The sequence below is a fragment of the Gadus macrocephalus genome, chromosome 11 (assembly GCF_031168955.1).
Source record: "Gadus macrocephalus chromosome 11, ASM3116895v1".
NCBI classification, from domain to species: Eukaryota; Metazoa; Chordata; class Actinopteri; order Gadiformes; family Gadidae; genus Gadus; species Gadus macrocephalus.
The window spans coordinates 17,232,990-17,248,610 of NC_082392.1; the positions used below are offsets into that span (position 1 = coordinate 17,232,990).

The 15,621-nt window shown below is 43.1% G+C and overlaps 2 protein-coding genes across 6 annotated transcripts; one reads left to right on the forward strand and one right to left on the reverse strand.

Annotated features, from left to right (window-relative positions):
* The first annotated feature begins 207 nt into the window (after nt 1-207).
* LOC132467723 (cytochrome b5 reductase 4) lies at nt 208-12,592 on the forward strand. 5 transcript variants are annotated; one of them, XM_060065231.1, is made up of 17 exons: nt 209-478; nt 1,263-1,384; nt 1,620-1,773; nt 2,138-2,238; nt 3,548-3,629; nt 3,778-3,816; nt 3,933-4,047; nt 4,182-4,239; nt 5,024-5,117; nt 5,312-5,344; nt 5,450-5,572; nt 8,113-8,253; nt 8,554-8,736; nt 9,931-10,081; nt 10,212-10,298; nt 10,565-10,726; nt 10,944-12,592. In XM_060065231.1, exons 1-17 carry the CDS (start codon nt 277-279, stop codon nt 10,996-10,998), a joined length of 1,902 nt encoding a protein of 633 aa, XP_059921214.1. In that variant the 5' UTR covers nt 209-276; the 3' UTR covers nt 10,999-12,592. The 5 variants fall into 5 exon arrangements, with proteins under 5 accessions (XP_059921219.1, XP_059921214.1, XP_059921218.1 ...); XM_060065235.1 differs by lacking the exon at nt 209-478 and adding an exon at nt 857-981; XM_060065234.1 differs by lacking the exon at nt 209-478 and adding an exon at nt 878-1,037.
* Nucleotides 12,251-15,078, reverse strand: LOC132467724 (melanocortin-2 receptor accessory protein 2A-like). Its single transcript, XM_060065237.1, has 3 exons — nt 14,690-15,078; nt 13,877-13,976; nt 12,251-13,494 (listed from the first exon to the last, which is right to left on the reverse strand). Exons 1-3 carry the CDS (start codon nt 14,808-14,810, stop codon nt 13,125-13,127), a joined length of 591 nt encoding a protein of 196 aa, XP_059921220.1. The 5' UTR covers nt 14,811-15,078; the 3' UTR covers nt 12,251-13,124.
* Nucleotides 15,079-15,621: the final 543 nt, after the last annotated feature.

Consider the following 15,621-nt stretch of genomic DNA (forward strand, 5'->3'; position numbering starts at 1 on the left):
GCCTTCTTGGTTAAAAAAACATTCATCTGCGCATAAGCACACACATAGCATCAAATACAAAACATTAATATATAATTACTAAAAAAAAAAAAAAAAAAAGTTCTCGTTTTAGATGATTGAAAGTCGTCTGTCTGAGTAGCCTTAAGTCTTATTTTGGAATCCTCTTAGTGACTTAGTTGATAAGCTGTGAAAGGCAGTTTGCCTAGCAGACCTACGCCATGTTACCACTCGGGCATGCTATGAAACACTCTCAGTTAAAACAACAAACGCTATGCAATGTGTCGTGGTAGATTATTGCATATTCGTCTGTTTCAGGCTTCCTCCCACTTGTGGGACTGTCATCATTTCCCGATGCTTTACACCAACAGACCAAATTATGACGACACCGATTCTGACGACGAGGAAGAGGAGGATGAACGTGAGGAAAGAAGGAATTATGTTTCATCTGCAGCACACTCTTTCACTAATATCATGACAGGTAGGTCTATTTTTAGTAGTGATATTTTATAAAAGTAAACATTGTTAAAATACATGCATATTGGCTGTATTTTGATTAAAAATTATTTCCATAGCTCAGCGCTTTTTGCAAATAATTGTTGACTATACTTAGGTTTAATTTCGGTTTTATTGATATAGATCTGGGGACATCTCTCTATAGGGCTCTTTTTATGCCATTATACAAATATCCCACAATGACGTTGACAACATTAGAAAATAAGATTGATTAATTTGATTCGATTTCTGGCTTTAATTAATGTAGCCTATTATTTTTATTATTATGATCGATTATTTGAAGTAGCCGGTCAACCTGTGATTCTCAAATCGCCAGTAGAGGGCAGTGAAGCGCCGGGCGCCTCTTGTTTACGTCATAACCTGGACCCAGTTGTTTATTTACCACAGTGTGGACAGGACATTTCAACAGACAGGGCGGTCCAACTAGTATGCGAAAAACTCTGATGGCGTTCCTTTGACATATCCGGAGTAGGTAACTGGTTACATCAGGACATACCATGTTCAACACGCCTCCTGCGTTGACTGTAAGTTAGAAGCCTTGATGATACTGACTTTTGGTCACGCTAGACTAGCTGTGCTAGCTTGGCTAGCTATGCTATCTAACCAGTCCTCTAGAGTAGACACCGGTGTTCAACTCTCTCCGCTTTGAAGAACTGTGTCAACACAGCGGAATGATTCTCACTGGCCCGTGAAAGGAGACGTTTGTAGTAAACCATTGTTAATGGTTTGATTTCACGGTGATCCAATAGATATCTTTCGACGTTTGGGATCCTTCCGGATAGTCAAGATGCTGAACGTCCCGACCCAGTCGTTCCCGGCGGCGGGCTCCCAGCAGCGGGTGGCCCCGGCAGGACAGTCCGGGAGGAACAAGGTAAACTCAGGTTGTTATGCTAAGTTATAAACCAAAGTCAACTCCCCTTAATAGCTCAACAGGTGAACAATATGCATTGTCAGTTTCTCCTGACTGCGATAAGAAACTTGACTTATGATACTGAAGCACTGTAAATAATACTACTTGAATTGCTGTATATTATTTGGTATACCAACTGTACATTTAGGCCTACATGATAGAATCTGATGTCCACACGTTTGCTCTCACTGGTTAGGTGGCCTTGAAGCCGGGACACAGTCTGATGGACTGGATCCGTTTTGCCAAGAGTGGGCGAGACCACACGGGGCTGAGAGGCCGCTTGATTGAGGTCACTGAGGAGGAACTGAAGAAACACGGCAGAAGAGACGACTGCTGGACGTGCATACGAGGTTAGTCTAGTCTGATGCCTACAGTCAAAACAAAGGGACGAACTAGTGTGATATTGTTCTAGTTGTTGAGCATAACAGATTTATTATCTCATGGCTATTTTACCTTAAGTGATTGCTTTCATTATCTTTTAGTATGGGTTTTCATTTGTAGAAAACCCATTCTATAGTGTCCATACTGGCAGGTTAAAAATCGTAATTCTCCATAGAGTTAGTTAAGAAACGTCGTGCCATACTTGCATGATTAACAGTTGTGATATAATTATTTTGTTTAATCGATGCTGCTGCTTATAAAATAATATATATATAAATTCATGACATATCTATAGCCAATAGTATTCTCATGGGTTGATCTTCATGGCTAAAGGCATGGTGTACAATGTGACGCCCTACATGGACTACCATCCAGGGGGGGAAGAGGAGCTGATGAAGGCGGCAGGGAAAGACGGCACTGAACTGTTTGATCAGGTAGGCATGCTGCAGTCAGTTTTACTAGAGTGAATGCAGAGCATGCAAGATATAGTTCATGCTGGTTGACAGTTCAAGGTGTGTAGGTAAAATTGAAGAGCTATTTGGAGTGTCATTTGCCAAAAATGGTATAGGCATTTTCTATTGGTGAGTAGAATGGTCTAGTGATTTTCTTTCTACTGCTGTATGGGCCCATATCGATTTTGAGACTGCTTCTGGCTCCTATCTGAACAATTAGTGCACTTCAGATAAGTTCGCTCTCTCCCTGTGAATCTTGTGTATGGAGGGAGGGGAATTCTATTGTGTTGTGTTTCAAAATCTTGCTCTCACTGCTCTCTCCCACAAATCGACATTTAAAGTGGAACAGAAACACTAGTCTTCTAGGCTGGATTGAGGATTCCATCCCTATATACAGTAAATATAAATAGCAGGATAATGTGGGAAAAAAATCCATATCTTTTTCCCATATTGCCCAAACTAAAAAATTGCCCAAACTAAAAAAGGATAGAAATTAGGGTTGTCAAACTATTTAAAATGTTATCACGATTAATCGCATAGTATTGGTGAGTTAAATCACGATTAATCACATTTTTTAAATTATGTTTTAAATCCATTCCAATAAAATAAAATTTGATTATCAAATGGAATGAAACACTATCATTCATACCAAATGTACTCAATGAGCATAAACTAGACCAAGTGATCTTGACGGAGTTCTATTGACTCACTCGGTTTGGGTGAAATATTAAAACTTACGGAACACCTCCGATTTGGGAATTGTAAACGGGCAGTTACTTAGTACAATTGTTAACCAACAGTTACTAAGTGTAGTTTAATTCAAATAAGTAGCACCACAGATTTGGGAATTGTAAACGGGCAGTTACTTAGTACAATTATAAACCAACAGTTACTAAGTGTAGTTTAATTCAAATAAGTAGCACCACAGATTTGGGAATTATAACCAAGCTGTCACTTACTGCAATTATAATCAGGCATCATTTCAAAATCACAGTAAAAAAAAAAAGAGTAATGCGTTATTATTGTAATCAAATTAAAATAACTTTGCGTTAGAACTTCTATCTCTGAATTAAAACATTTTTTTGTTAATATTGACTACGTACGCAGTGTGTCTTCATACCGTGTTTCAGTTCCACTGAAAACTACCCTGAGACGGTTTTCTTTGTTCCTTTAGCCTGGTTAGTGAAATGGGTTTTTGGTCCAACAACTGTTCCTCACATGTTGACGTGGGGTATTTGTGCTTGAGAGGATTTAGATGGGAATTGAATAAAGGAATGTTCTTATTTCACAGGTCCATCGGTGGGTTAACTATGAATCTATGCTGAAAGAGTGCCTAGTGGGCAGGATGGCCGTCAAACCGCTGGCTGTCAAAGGTACAATAACACACACTTGCTAGCAACCTAGGGATGTGCAACAGGGCCACTTTGTTTTTCTTACTATCTTTAGCTAAACGGCCATCTGCCGTTTAGCTAAGAGAGAATCCCTGCCACTTTAATTCAAATTTGCCTTGTCTTTGACCAGCTCTGTCTCAGAAGAAGGTCATCAGCTCCAACCTGAACGGTACAGTAACCCATTATCTAACATACAGTAGTGTGGATCAACATTGTGTTTCTTTCTTAGAATGCTGTTCACACCTCTTGATGACCTCACTCCTCTTATCTTCTTCTTTTGGGCAGGTCTCACTCCTCCTCTTCCTCCACCACCACTGATGGCCTCCCCCACCTCTCCATCTTCTATGATGCTGCGCCCGACCGGATTTGCCCCTCCTTCAGAGAAGGATTCTCGACCACGGTAGAACTCTACTAGAGTTTGCCTGTGCATCCCTTACCTTGTATGCCCTTAAGTGTTAGAGGTGGCCATTGGTTTGTTTGTTGCTGTTAAATTCATAACAATCACAATGACCCTGTTGTCCCCTTGTTCCCTAGGTTCGACTGGTTCCAAACAGACTCCACTGTTAATATTGTTGTTTATACCAAGAGAAAGGTAACCAACGATTGCTTGATGCTTACTTTCTGTGTTCCCTTCTGGTTTATGAAATGTTGCATTTGCATTTTGGGGTTTATGCAAAACTGTGAAGATAATTGATCAATCTAAAGAGGGTTGTAATAGTGCTTTTAAGCTGTCTGTCCACCAAATTCTTCTTGATTTTAATTGCACTCCAAAGATTTGGATTGGAATATGCATCAAGCTAATTGGAACCAATAACAACTCAATGAGCTTAGGCTGAAGAGTATAACAAAGGAGTATAATTATCTTTGTTAATTAATTGAACTATTATTACGAAAGACAACATCCACTAAAAAGGCATTTATTGAAGCGCCTCACCAACTCTTCAGTCTGCCAAATACTATACACACCAGCTTTTCTCCAACTCTCTTAAGCCAGGGCCCAGTAGAGCTGGACCCTCAGCAGGCCCACAGAGATCTATATCAATGGATGGAATACAGGACTTGGATTTCGAAATTAACATGAATATCAGAATTAGATTGGGTATCAGTTTTCACTCTGTTTCAGAGTGATATGAAATGTGATTTGTCAAACGCAAATTCCATAGTCTGAATGAGTATTTGGCACACATAGGAATTACCCTGAAGTGATCTACAACTGGGTTTAAAGAACCAATCCTTTAGTGTACCTGTTTATTGAATGCGGCCCAGTAGCTATCCCTTGTTTGAAACCGTTGCTCTACATCATTTTCTGGAGGCGATTGCTGTAACATGGTCATTCCTATTGACCAACACTGTTTTCTCCTACCCTCCCACGTCAGATCCCCCGCTCAGGCTGTGCCACCATCGACCTGCAGGGCGGCGTCTTGCGACTGGAGGCCCTGCTGGGAAACATGTCCTACATGCTTCATCTACGTGAGTTCAAAAGAGTTTGATTGCATTTTCAGGTGCATCGGTGTCTGGTGAGACGCATGGAAACGTTAATCTGTCGTTTTCTTGGCTTGCCTATCAGATATGCTCTAATAAAACAAGCCTTCCATGTAGGAGGATTTTTTTATTATCATTGTTTGTAGGTAACTTTTTGATTCCTCTTTTCATGTTTATTTTAGGCCTAACTGAAGAGGTAGAGGGGAGTGTTGAAGGCAAGTACTACGGCGAATGGCTGCTTGATTGATTGCCAATGTTTCTCTGACATCCACCCTGACCCTAATCATACCTTCTGTGTTGTTTTGTTTTTGTTGGAGCAGTCCAGACAGCAGGGTCTGTCGGGAAAATCCAGCTGAGCATACCCAAGCAGGCCAAGGGGAAATGGGCCAGTGTGGGTCAGCCTCTAGAGTTTCATAACAGCTTCCTGCGTCAGAAAGACAGAGGTGAGACCAAGAAGTGCTCAACTTCTTGCATGTGTGTGATGCTTAATTATAGTCACACTTTATGCATGCTGCAAATGTTTTTGTTGTTTACATTTGCATGCTTATTCATTTATCTGGACCCCGTTTCCCGATAACGATGGATCCAAGCACGTACGATCATTCTCACGAAGGATCTTGCAAACGTTCGTAAATTTCTTTACTCTCCCGAAACTCCTCTTAACATGAACGCGCGTGCATGCACTGCTCTAACGACGTTCGTCGGCTTGTAACTGTCCATTGACACGGTGCTGAAATGGGCTCTGTAGGAGGGGGAGACGCAGGAATGTCGCAGGAAAATAAGGTTAAAAAGGGTTCAAATATCTCCCCTTCATGGCCAACAGCAGAGTATCCTACGAAAAGAATAGACTACAATAATATGAATGCTACAAATATTAAAACACAATTGATTAGGCCTAGGCCGACATATGCTTTATTGGTCCTAATCCTGAACGCACTGTGTGTATATTTGTTCACGGCATTTTCCCCCCAGGAATAATTCCATATTACAAAAGTCAAAGATAGCTTGTGTGACAACTACATTAATCTGAATGTGTTGATTTCTGAAACATTCTTTGCGCATCAAAGAGAGCAGACTTGATCTGATTCCGCATGAGGTTTCATTGATTGGTGCGCACTCTCTAGTCTATAATCTTTGATGTGAACATTAAAAATGCAACGTTCCATTCATTCATCATCATTAAAAGCATTGACACACAGCTATTGCTGACCCGATTAGGAGAGCTTGGTCTAGATCGGGGATGGGCAACTGGCGGCCCGCATCCTCACTCAGTGCGGCCCGCATCCTCACTCAGTCAGGCCTGCACATAATAAAAAAAAAAAGAATAATAATAATTGATCGAGTTACAGAAAACTCGGTCAAGAAAGATGAGAAGAATTCATAGAATTCGAAGGCAAACCCATGCGTCTAGTTTGCTTAGAAGCGATATCAGTCATTAAAGACATCCACTTATGTCGCCACTACAACTACTACAACTGCTTGTTGGGTTTGAGTTCATTGAGTTGTTGCACTTAATGTTGGGCCACTGTTTTTCAGTTTTTTGACTTCATTGAATGATGATGTATGTGAGCCCTTTGCACTGATAAAAATACTGACCATTCATGTGGCTGTTTGAGCATGGAAAACATGAAATGAAGGTATGTTGGTTCAATTAACATACCGTACATAGGTTATGATTCTGGATGATTTTTTAGGTACTAGTGGCCATCCCCAAAATGCACCAGAATACAGGAAATCATATCTACCAAATTCAAAATTGTGTAGCTTCTCTCGGCTCACGTTTAGTTGAAGTGTGCAGTCATGTGGCCCTCCGATGGTTATGATGAAAAATGTGGCCCTCTTTATCATGAAAGTTGCCCATCCCTGGTCTAGATCCTGCCCATATTGTAGGGCAGGATGATGTATAGGGCTTTTTATACTGCCAAGCCGGTTTGGTCGCAGCTTGGCACGCCCGGTGGTTTTCACCGTCTTATCTTAAGTTTCCTGTGTAAAACCGAGGGGGCGCGGGTGCGGGCTTTCTTGGTTGACTGGAGAAGGCGGGGCTGCGCACGGAGTCTAGACCTCTTTCGAATAATTTGCAATAATGAGTTTGTGTCTGAGTGTAGGCTACAAACGCGATGAACGGTCAAGGTTGTTCGTAACTGTCTAGACGGGGTCCAATAAATAGTGAACTTCTTCACAGCCTCACCGAAGCGCCTAAGGTGCTTAATGCAAACAATCGCAACAAAAAACGCCTGCAGAATTTCTTTGACACCCGCTGGTCTCAGCATGATTCTGGTACATTATGTCTTCTGTCATTGATCAATATGAGGACATTTTAACCACGATGGTTGAATTAAAATCAGAGGGAGACAGCAAGTGCAGCTCAAAAGCAACCTCCCACACAAGAGCAATGGAATCATTTTATTTTATTTTATGTCTTGTGACGTGGTGTTTGATCGGCAAATTTCGGCTGCTCATGTGTTTTTGGAATTTTAAATGGCGGCAATAAATGATGTTATTGTTGTTGACTTCTAACGTGTCTATGTTTTCGCTGTTTAAATCTAAAAGTAGTCTATGAGTTGTATATCGGCGGTAACCACTGTTTTTGGGGTATTGCGAATTTGCATCAGATGGACATTCCGTGGTATTGGATGTGTTTTTAATAAAACGCATCCAATACCACGGAACGTCTGCTGGTGACGCCGCTCAGGCTGTAGTAACGATGCTCTTAGCACCCTACGAGTACCCCTGGAGCCCTCGTTAGCTACGAGTGTTTTCAGGACTTTCGTACAACGAACTTCATGAACCACTTAGGCTAACGATGCTTTCGGGAAACGGGGCCCTTGGAGTACTGAATTTTTCTTTGTTTTTTCTCTGCATTTTTTTTTTTCAGTTTTAACTTATTGTCCCTCATTTTGAGTTCCTGTATAACGCAAAAAAATCTCTTATTAGTATTATTAGTAACTTTTAGGCATGTTGTTTCTGCTGTCCTTCCTTGCAGCACTCCACTATAGGGATTGCGTGTTGGTGTCAAAGACGGAGGTCAACCACAACACCTCGGTGTTCCGGCTGCAGCTGGGCTGTGGGTCGGTCATGCACGTGCCTGTTGGGAAGCATGTCTACCTCAAAACCCAGGTCCAAGGTATGTGGGTGGCTACTGTGTTACTCATCCGTCATCTCATCCACAGATCTTCCACTGTGTTGCTCCTCAAATTAAAACCATTTACTAAACAAAATAAATTAAATAGTTTCTCTGATGCCACCGTTTACATGTTATGTTTAGAATAAATTCCCAGAACAGACGGGATGGAATCCAGAATCTTCTGGAGTCTACTCCGCACCCCAGAAATGACGTGTGCGAAATATGACTTGTAATGAGCCATAGGTTAAAGAACTGATCTGAGCGTACCACCACATGATGGTCCTTGTCCACGTTGTCCAGATGCTGAGGTGGTGAAGCCATACACGCCAGTGGAGCAGTCCCTGATCCCGGTGGTCCCGGTGGTCCCGGTGGACCCGGTGGACCCAGCCTCCCAAGACCAGACCCACGGCTCAGACCTCTTCCTCATGATCAAGGTCTACCCTGACGGACTCTTCACCCCGCAACTCGACACCCTGCACATCGGTAACCTGTCTGTCTGTCTGTCTGTCTGTCTGTCTGTGTCTGTCTGTGTCTGTCTGTGTCTGTCTGTGTCTGTCTGTGTCTGTCTGTGTCTGTCTGTGTCTGTCTGTGTCTGTCTGTGTCTGTCTGTCTGTGTCTGTCTGTGTCTGTCGGTGTCTGTGTCTGTGTCTGTTTGTGTCCGTCCGTCCGTAATTTCTTTTATCATGTCAACATTTTATGGGTGTACCTTGCTAATGTAAAACTTTTCTTCTGCGTACAAATTTAAATACAATCAATTCAAACCTTATGGTAAGAGTGAGCAATATATATCTTTAATATTCCATCCAAACTTTATTAATTGATCTAGTCAGATAACAAATACGCTTTGTTGAGCCATTACTTTAATTGAGGGTCATTATGAACATAACAAACGTTCATTATGTGCTTGGTCTAGTCCCACAGTAATTTAGTACCCCTGAAAACACTCTTCATTTATTACTTGGACGGTGAAATAAAAGTGAAACGCTGGCAACACTACCATGTCAAACAGGGTGAAAGAAGAGAGACGACTGATAAATGAGGCAGCTGAATGATTCATACTAAAGCAGTGAAGAGACATCACAACACCACTCGATCAAGTCTATGAAAGTGATTCACTGATAAAATGATATTGTGCTGTCCTTATCTCTCGGAGGGCACACGCAACTGAACACTTTTGGATGATTGATGAAGAATCTGTGGCTGCATACGGAGTCATCCAGGGCCAGCGTCTGAATAATATTATACGAGTCGGGGGCCAGGCCTTCCTTTAGAAAATAATAGGTTAATAATCAGCCCTGTCTCTAAAAGAATGAATAAAGGCATATTGGGAGCCTCATATGCAAACCGGGGCTGGTGGCCAGTGGTGAGATTATTAATAACTCGATGAGTGAGGACGAGTTTACTTTTACTGCAAAAGCTGCCCACAGTAGTGCTGTACCTCTTAGGAAACCGGCAATTAACAGCAACAAAACAGACCAATAGATGAAAGACATTGATGAAACTGGTATCTCTTGATTAAAATTCCATAGAGAAGAAGAAAAAAATCTTTTCAGGAAAGAGTTGAATAGGTTTGAAAATAACGTTGGTTCGGCCGTGGTCACAGAAGTAGAAACCTGGTGTGTGGATCAATGTGTTGTTTTGTAATCATGTTTGTCGTCTTTATTGTCTGTCGTCTAGGTGACCATCTGATGGTCAGCGGTCCGGAGGGTCCCTTCAGTCTCCGCCCCCTCCGTGATGTCACCCACCTCTACCTATTAGCCGCTGGCACCGGGTTCACGCCCATGGCCCGGCTCATCCAACTGTCCCTGCAGGACCTGGGAAGCATCAAGTACGGGGACGCGTGTGCGTGTGTGTGATCCTTTAATCAACACGCGCTACTTTGAGTTGGGTAGACGCTCCTCTACGTTTCCTTGTTCATATAAACGTGATGATCCATCGCTTCTTATCCTCTTCCTCAGGAGCACCAAGCTGCTCCTCTTCAACCGCCAGGAGAAGGACATCACGTGGCGCAGTCAGATGGATGAACTAGCAGCTACAGATCAGAGGTGCCCAAAGTTTGTCCTTGCAGATCAGTGTTTACATACGTTTTCGTTTTTTTTTTCACACCTACATTTCTATTGCTGTTTATTTATTTATTTTTTACCTTGTGTGAAAACGGAGAGAAAGAAATGTTGCCGTGACGTACACTCTGCCCACTGCCTGCTTTCCACCCTCTCTGGAGTCGGGTCGTGTTCGACCCCTTTGGCCTCTCGGGGGGCAGCTTTTGGCTTCCGTTCCATTCATGTGGCTGTGCGGTTTCTCCGTCACCCAGGTTCCAGGCGGAGTACGTGCTGTCTGAGCCGGGCGACGGCTGGCCGGGCCAGAAGGGGCGGGTGGAGCAGTCCATGCTGCGGGACTTTCTGAGCCGACCAGAGGGCTCCAGGGTATACGTGTGCGTGTGTGGACCCAGCGCCTTCACAGAGCTCACAGAGGAGTGAGTAGCAGCCTGGTCCACGTTTCTCTCCTGAAGTCTGGTCTGCTGAGTCACCCAGCCGCAATGACTAAGATCCCACTGGACTGTTTATTTCTATGTATTGCAATTTTTTTCTTCAATTAATCTCGAAATAATGATGCAGTGTGTGTGTGTGTGTGTGTGTGTGTGTGTGTGTGTATTTGTGTGTGTGATTTATTCCTCCTTTTCCTGCCTCTAGGTTGGTGAGGCAGCAGGGCTTCAGCCAAGAGGAGGTCCACACCTTCCAGGGCTGATCCACCGCCACGACTCCACCTCACGTTGTGCAGACACACACTTTAACCGGTTCTTGTACATAACACAGAGGATCAACTTTTAACCAGATGAATGGAAGGACACAACGGTTTTCTATGCACTCAACTTAACGGAGAGCGGGTGGAAATATGCAAGGAATAGGTATCGGGGGGGGGCGCGCGGGCAGCGGGCAGGCGGGCGTCTGCCAGGCGGGTGTCTGCCAGGCAGGGTCCCCTGGCAGCAGGACTTCCCGGGCCATTCACCTCCTCACGATTTAATCAAACTGGAGACACTGGGCTTTCAAGTTTCCAGCCCTGGGAGGTGTTCCGAATCTTAAATGAACAACATAGTTCAAGACTGTCCTCCCTGGTGTTATGCCTGGTGGCACATGCATACAGATCCTCCAACGCGATGGACGGCCGACCGCCCATTGGGCCATTAGATTCTCAGGGTACCAGGGTTACGCGGCAGCTCCCTGATCATCCTCCTCCTCCTCCTCCTCCTCCTCCTCCTCCTCCTCCTTCAACTATACTGGGTGCTGGTTGATGGGATAGGTACTGTAGCTCAACATCGCATCGATTCTCTCCACATTCACGTTTCATGCACATATCCACTAAGTTACTATGCTGGTACATGTTTATTTGCTGTTGCAGCTACTGCAAATAGAAGTTGGGTTATTGAGGTTTCCCTTTGAGATGTAATCACGTGTAATTAGCAGAGGAAGGGCAGAATAATCCAGAGAACAAACACACTGGCTAATGAAAGAGAAATGCCTGTCTGTCTTTTTTTGATTCTCTCGGAACAGAAAGTCGTTGACAGGATTTTATGAATTAAGAATGAACTGTATTTCAGTTGTGCGTATTATTTCCCTATTGTTGGCGGCTTTGAGTAAGGATTTTAAGAATAGTTCATGGTCATTACCACGACTCTTATTGCCATGAGTGTCAAAGGCAAAACATGCAAGCACATATGTACCACATATGCTTTTGTTCCATCCTCCTTTAACATATTGTTACGTACTTTGCCAAATGACATAACAGGTTTTAAAATGAGCAATGTATAGTTTCTCTGAACTGTTCAATTCACGTAAAATGATTGAGCCTTATTCCTTTGAACGTTTTTCTTTTTGTCCTAAGGATTGACTATTTTTTAAACCAGACCAGAACAATTTTATTCTTCACCAAACCAAAGTCAAAACCCATTACTGCCTCTGCAATGAGCGTTTCCAAAGCCACTGTCTTTTTCAGCTAAGCATTGGAACAGTTCTGTTGCTATGGGGATTGCCTTTGACATGCAGTGCTGTGGTCGTTTACTGTTGTTATTTTCTATATATTGTGGCCATTCACTTCTATGGCACAAGATAGAAATGTTCCATATTTATCCTGAATGAGTTGCAATACAGTTTTTAGGATGTGTGAAAGTGCGTGGTATATGACATGTATAAGCATTTTATTTAATACTGTATTTTCTGTAGGAAAGACGGGGGTAATATGTTGTCCCCTTATTGCCTATCTCTTCCACGTGAAAACCATTGTACATTTGAGCAATCCCACAGCAGAATAACAATAACAACACCGGAGTTGCGTCTAAAAACCACCTTGTGTCTATCTTTCCTTCAATCCGATATATCCTTCATTCTCACACACTCACAGAGGTCATGCACGTAACATCACTATTGCCGGCTATTCAAGACTGAAAAGTCAACGGATTTTACTATTCATCCATAAATCATGAAAGTATTACTCACTGAGGAAATACAAAGGCCAAATATAAAAATGCATGTCATGAGTGGGCTATACCAATTAACATTCAGCACTTTTGTAGCAAACACATGTCAAGCACTATGATTGTTAGACGCACACCCACACGTCAACTAGTGCTATGGGCTACTGCGGTGATCTGGGAACTAGTGCTATGGGCTAGTGTTATGGGCTAGTGAGGTGGACCAGAACCAAACAGTAATAGGTTTTGAGGTACACGTAATGAAGTAGTTGATTCTGAGGGAGGGATCCCGGGCCAAACATTGCCTGCCACGCGCTTGACCCCTCCCTTCCAAGATGATTGGCAGCTCCATCGTCCCCTCGCGACAGACCTGTCCATATCTAAGCTCTGTTTGCACTCTCCAAACCTAGTGCACAACGTTCGGAATATCAAAGTTCTCCGGGGTCTCTCTGGTCAACACACCAGCGCCTAGGGCTGCTGCAGGGCCCGAGGACAGGTCTGGGGGTCCATCGCACGTGGCTCCCCGGCCACCCATCAGTCCGACCCTGAGGTCCCTGTGAGCTGCTCCAGCTCCGGGGCCACAGGGTCCTGTGGTCGCGGAGCTTCCCGGGCTGCCTCTCTCCTCCTCATGAACCAGACAGGGGAGGAGAGAGCGGGAGGTGTCCTGCAGGGGTGGCTCAGAGGGGAAGGGCGCATTGTGTTGGAGCACGTTTAGGTTCAGCTGCTCCATGCAGCCAGGCAGATGTGCTCTGCGCGTCACTACAGCTTCTCTGCTTCTATGCACACACAAAAGAGGGATCATCAGTTTCATCATCGGTAATTGTCTCCTCATTGTCTTCCAGTTGAGTGAAATATATGTATGTGAGTGCAATTTTTACTTTTAGCAAATAATGCCAAATAGGATGATTGGCCTCTACGCTCCCTGTGATGACAGGAGTACAGATGTGAGGCACTGACAAAAGTTGAGGAAACGCGTGTCTTGGGATTCAGAGAGTCACGGCTTTGTTCGTCGCCAGACTAAAACTTTTCTCAAAAATATGTTGAAATTTAAATGGATTTTTCTTTCATTGTAGAAAGGGCACTTGTGACTGAGGCGTGCTGTGTTCAGAATTACATGAATTAAGGTTGGGAAGTGATGGGTTCTGTGAGGGTACTCACTCAGGATGTGGAGCTCGGGTCTTAGCCAGCAGAGTCAGAACAAAGAACATAAAGATGACAAAAACAGCCAGGCCAACCCAGAAGACAATCACAATAGAGTCTGTATGGAAAACAGACCCCTATGTGACAAAGGGGCAAACATTTCGATAGCTAAAGGGCAACAAATACACAGGGTTAAGACTCAAAAACAGGTGCTTTGTTAAAGTTGTTAACATTGTTAACATTATGCATTAACAACGATTGCAATGTATTGAAGTACTCAATATAGCCTACACAATTATGTTTAAGTATCAAAAGTCTACTCACTATAATCATTAGCCTAATCAACATAAAAGAGTAGTATAATTCCACTTTTAATGCACAGACCAGTACATCTTTCGTGGTGGGAATTAAATTAATTCCCACAATATATATATATATTATTATTTATTTTTATTCTTTCACTTTTTGGGTTGTATCTTCATTGTGAATGCACTTATTTGAAGTTGCTTTGGACAAAATCATCTGCTAAATAAGTAATGTAGTTTGGGACAAAAATCAGTTTAATTAAAATTGTATTGTCTCTATTATTATTATTATTATTATTATTATTATTATTATTATTATTATTATTATTATTATAATAACATATAACATCCAAAGAGTTAGAAGTTCTGGAGTAGAGCTAAGCAAGGAGCTTGACCAGGCTCTCATGAAGCCTGCTGAATGCAGGCTCCCTCATGGAGGAAAAGCCTCCATTGAATAAGCATCGTGTGTTAAAACAAGCACAAATCTCCAGCGCACACCAAACCGGGCGTGTTGGTTCCTACTTACACCGATGCGCTGCAAGCCCCTCAAAAGACACAGGATCGTCGTAGTCGTAGTACTCATATCTCCACTCATAGCCCGGGTCCAGCGATCTTACGGTCCCGTTCAAACGATTAGAGTCACTCATCCTTACAAAGAGTGGAAAACCAAAACAAGTCGAGCCAGTTCACGGAGATGGAGTCGAGTGAGGGGATTTATGGAAAGCATGCATCGTTATAATCCCGACACCCCTTCCCTAGGCTGCTGCTACTAGGATACACGCACATGATGGATAGGAGCGCGTTTGCGAGGGGACCCTTTTAGCGCGCGGGGGGGGGGGGGCATCGACGACGACGACGACGGATCCGGACGACACATACTACTCTACAAAACCTTTGATGCTCCAAGGGTGTAGAGCAGTGGTTCCCAAACTTTTTGTGCCCAAGGCACACCAAAGGACAAATAAAAATTTCAAGGCACACCTATTGTGCAAAATAGCCTTATAACACGTGTTATCACTAATATCATCTGTTTATCTGTTAAGTTTATAATTATTTACTAATGCCAAATAAGATGTGACAAAGACAACTAGGCTATTCTAGTCATGAAATATTTATCAACAAAATAAATCACAAAAATATTTAAACTTTATCAAATTGGGCTTAATCAAACACACCCATTTCAACCAGACAGGTGAGGCAAAGGAAACAGAAATTCAGCAAAGAACTGTCCATGAGAAAGCTGCATGGTCCTGAATCTGACCCACAAATTATAACTTACATTTAGAATCAGGCTTTTTTTGTAAATATTCTGCCTACTAACAAATCAGTGGGACACATGTGCCTGTCGGGGCGCACAGATTTTTTTAATCCTTGGTGGCACGGAGGAGAGGGCCACTCGCAAGTCCTGCTCAACAGAGAGCCGTGACCTGGTCTTGTACAAGACCAGGTCACCACCTA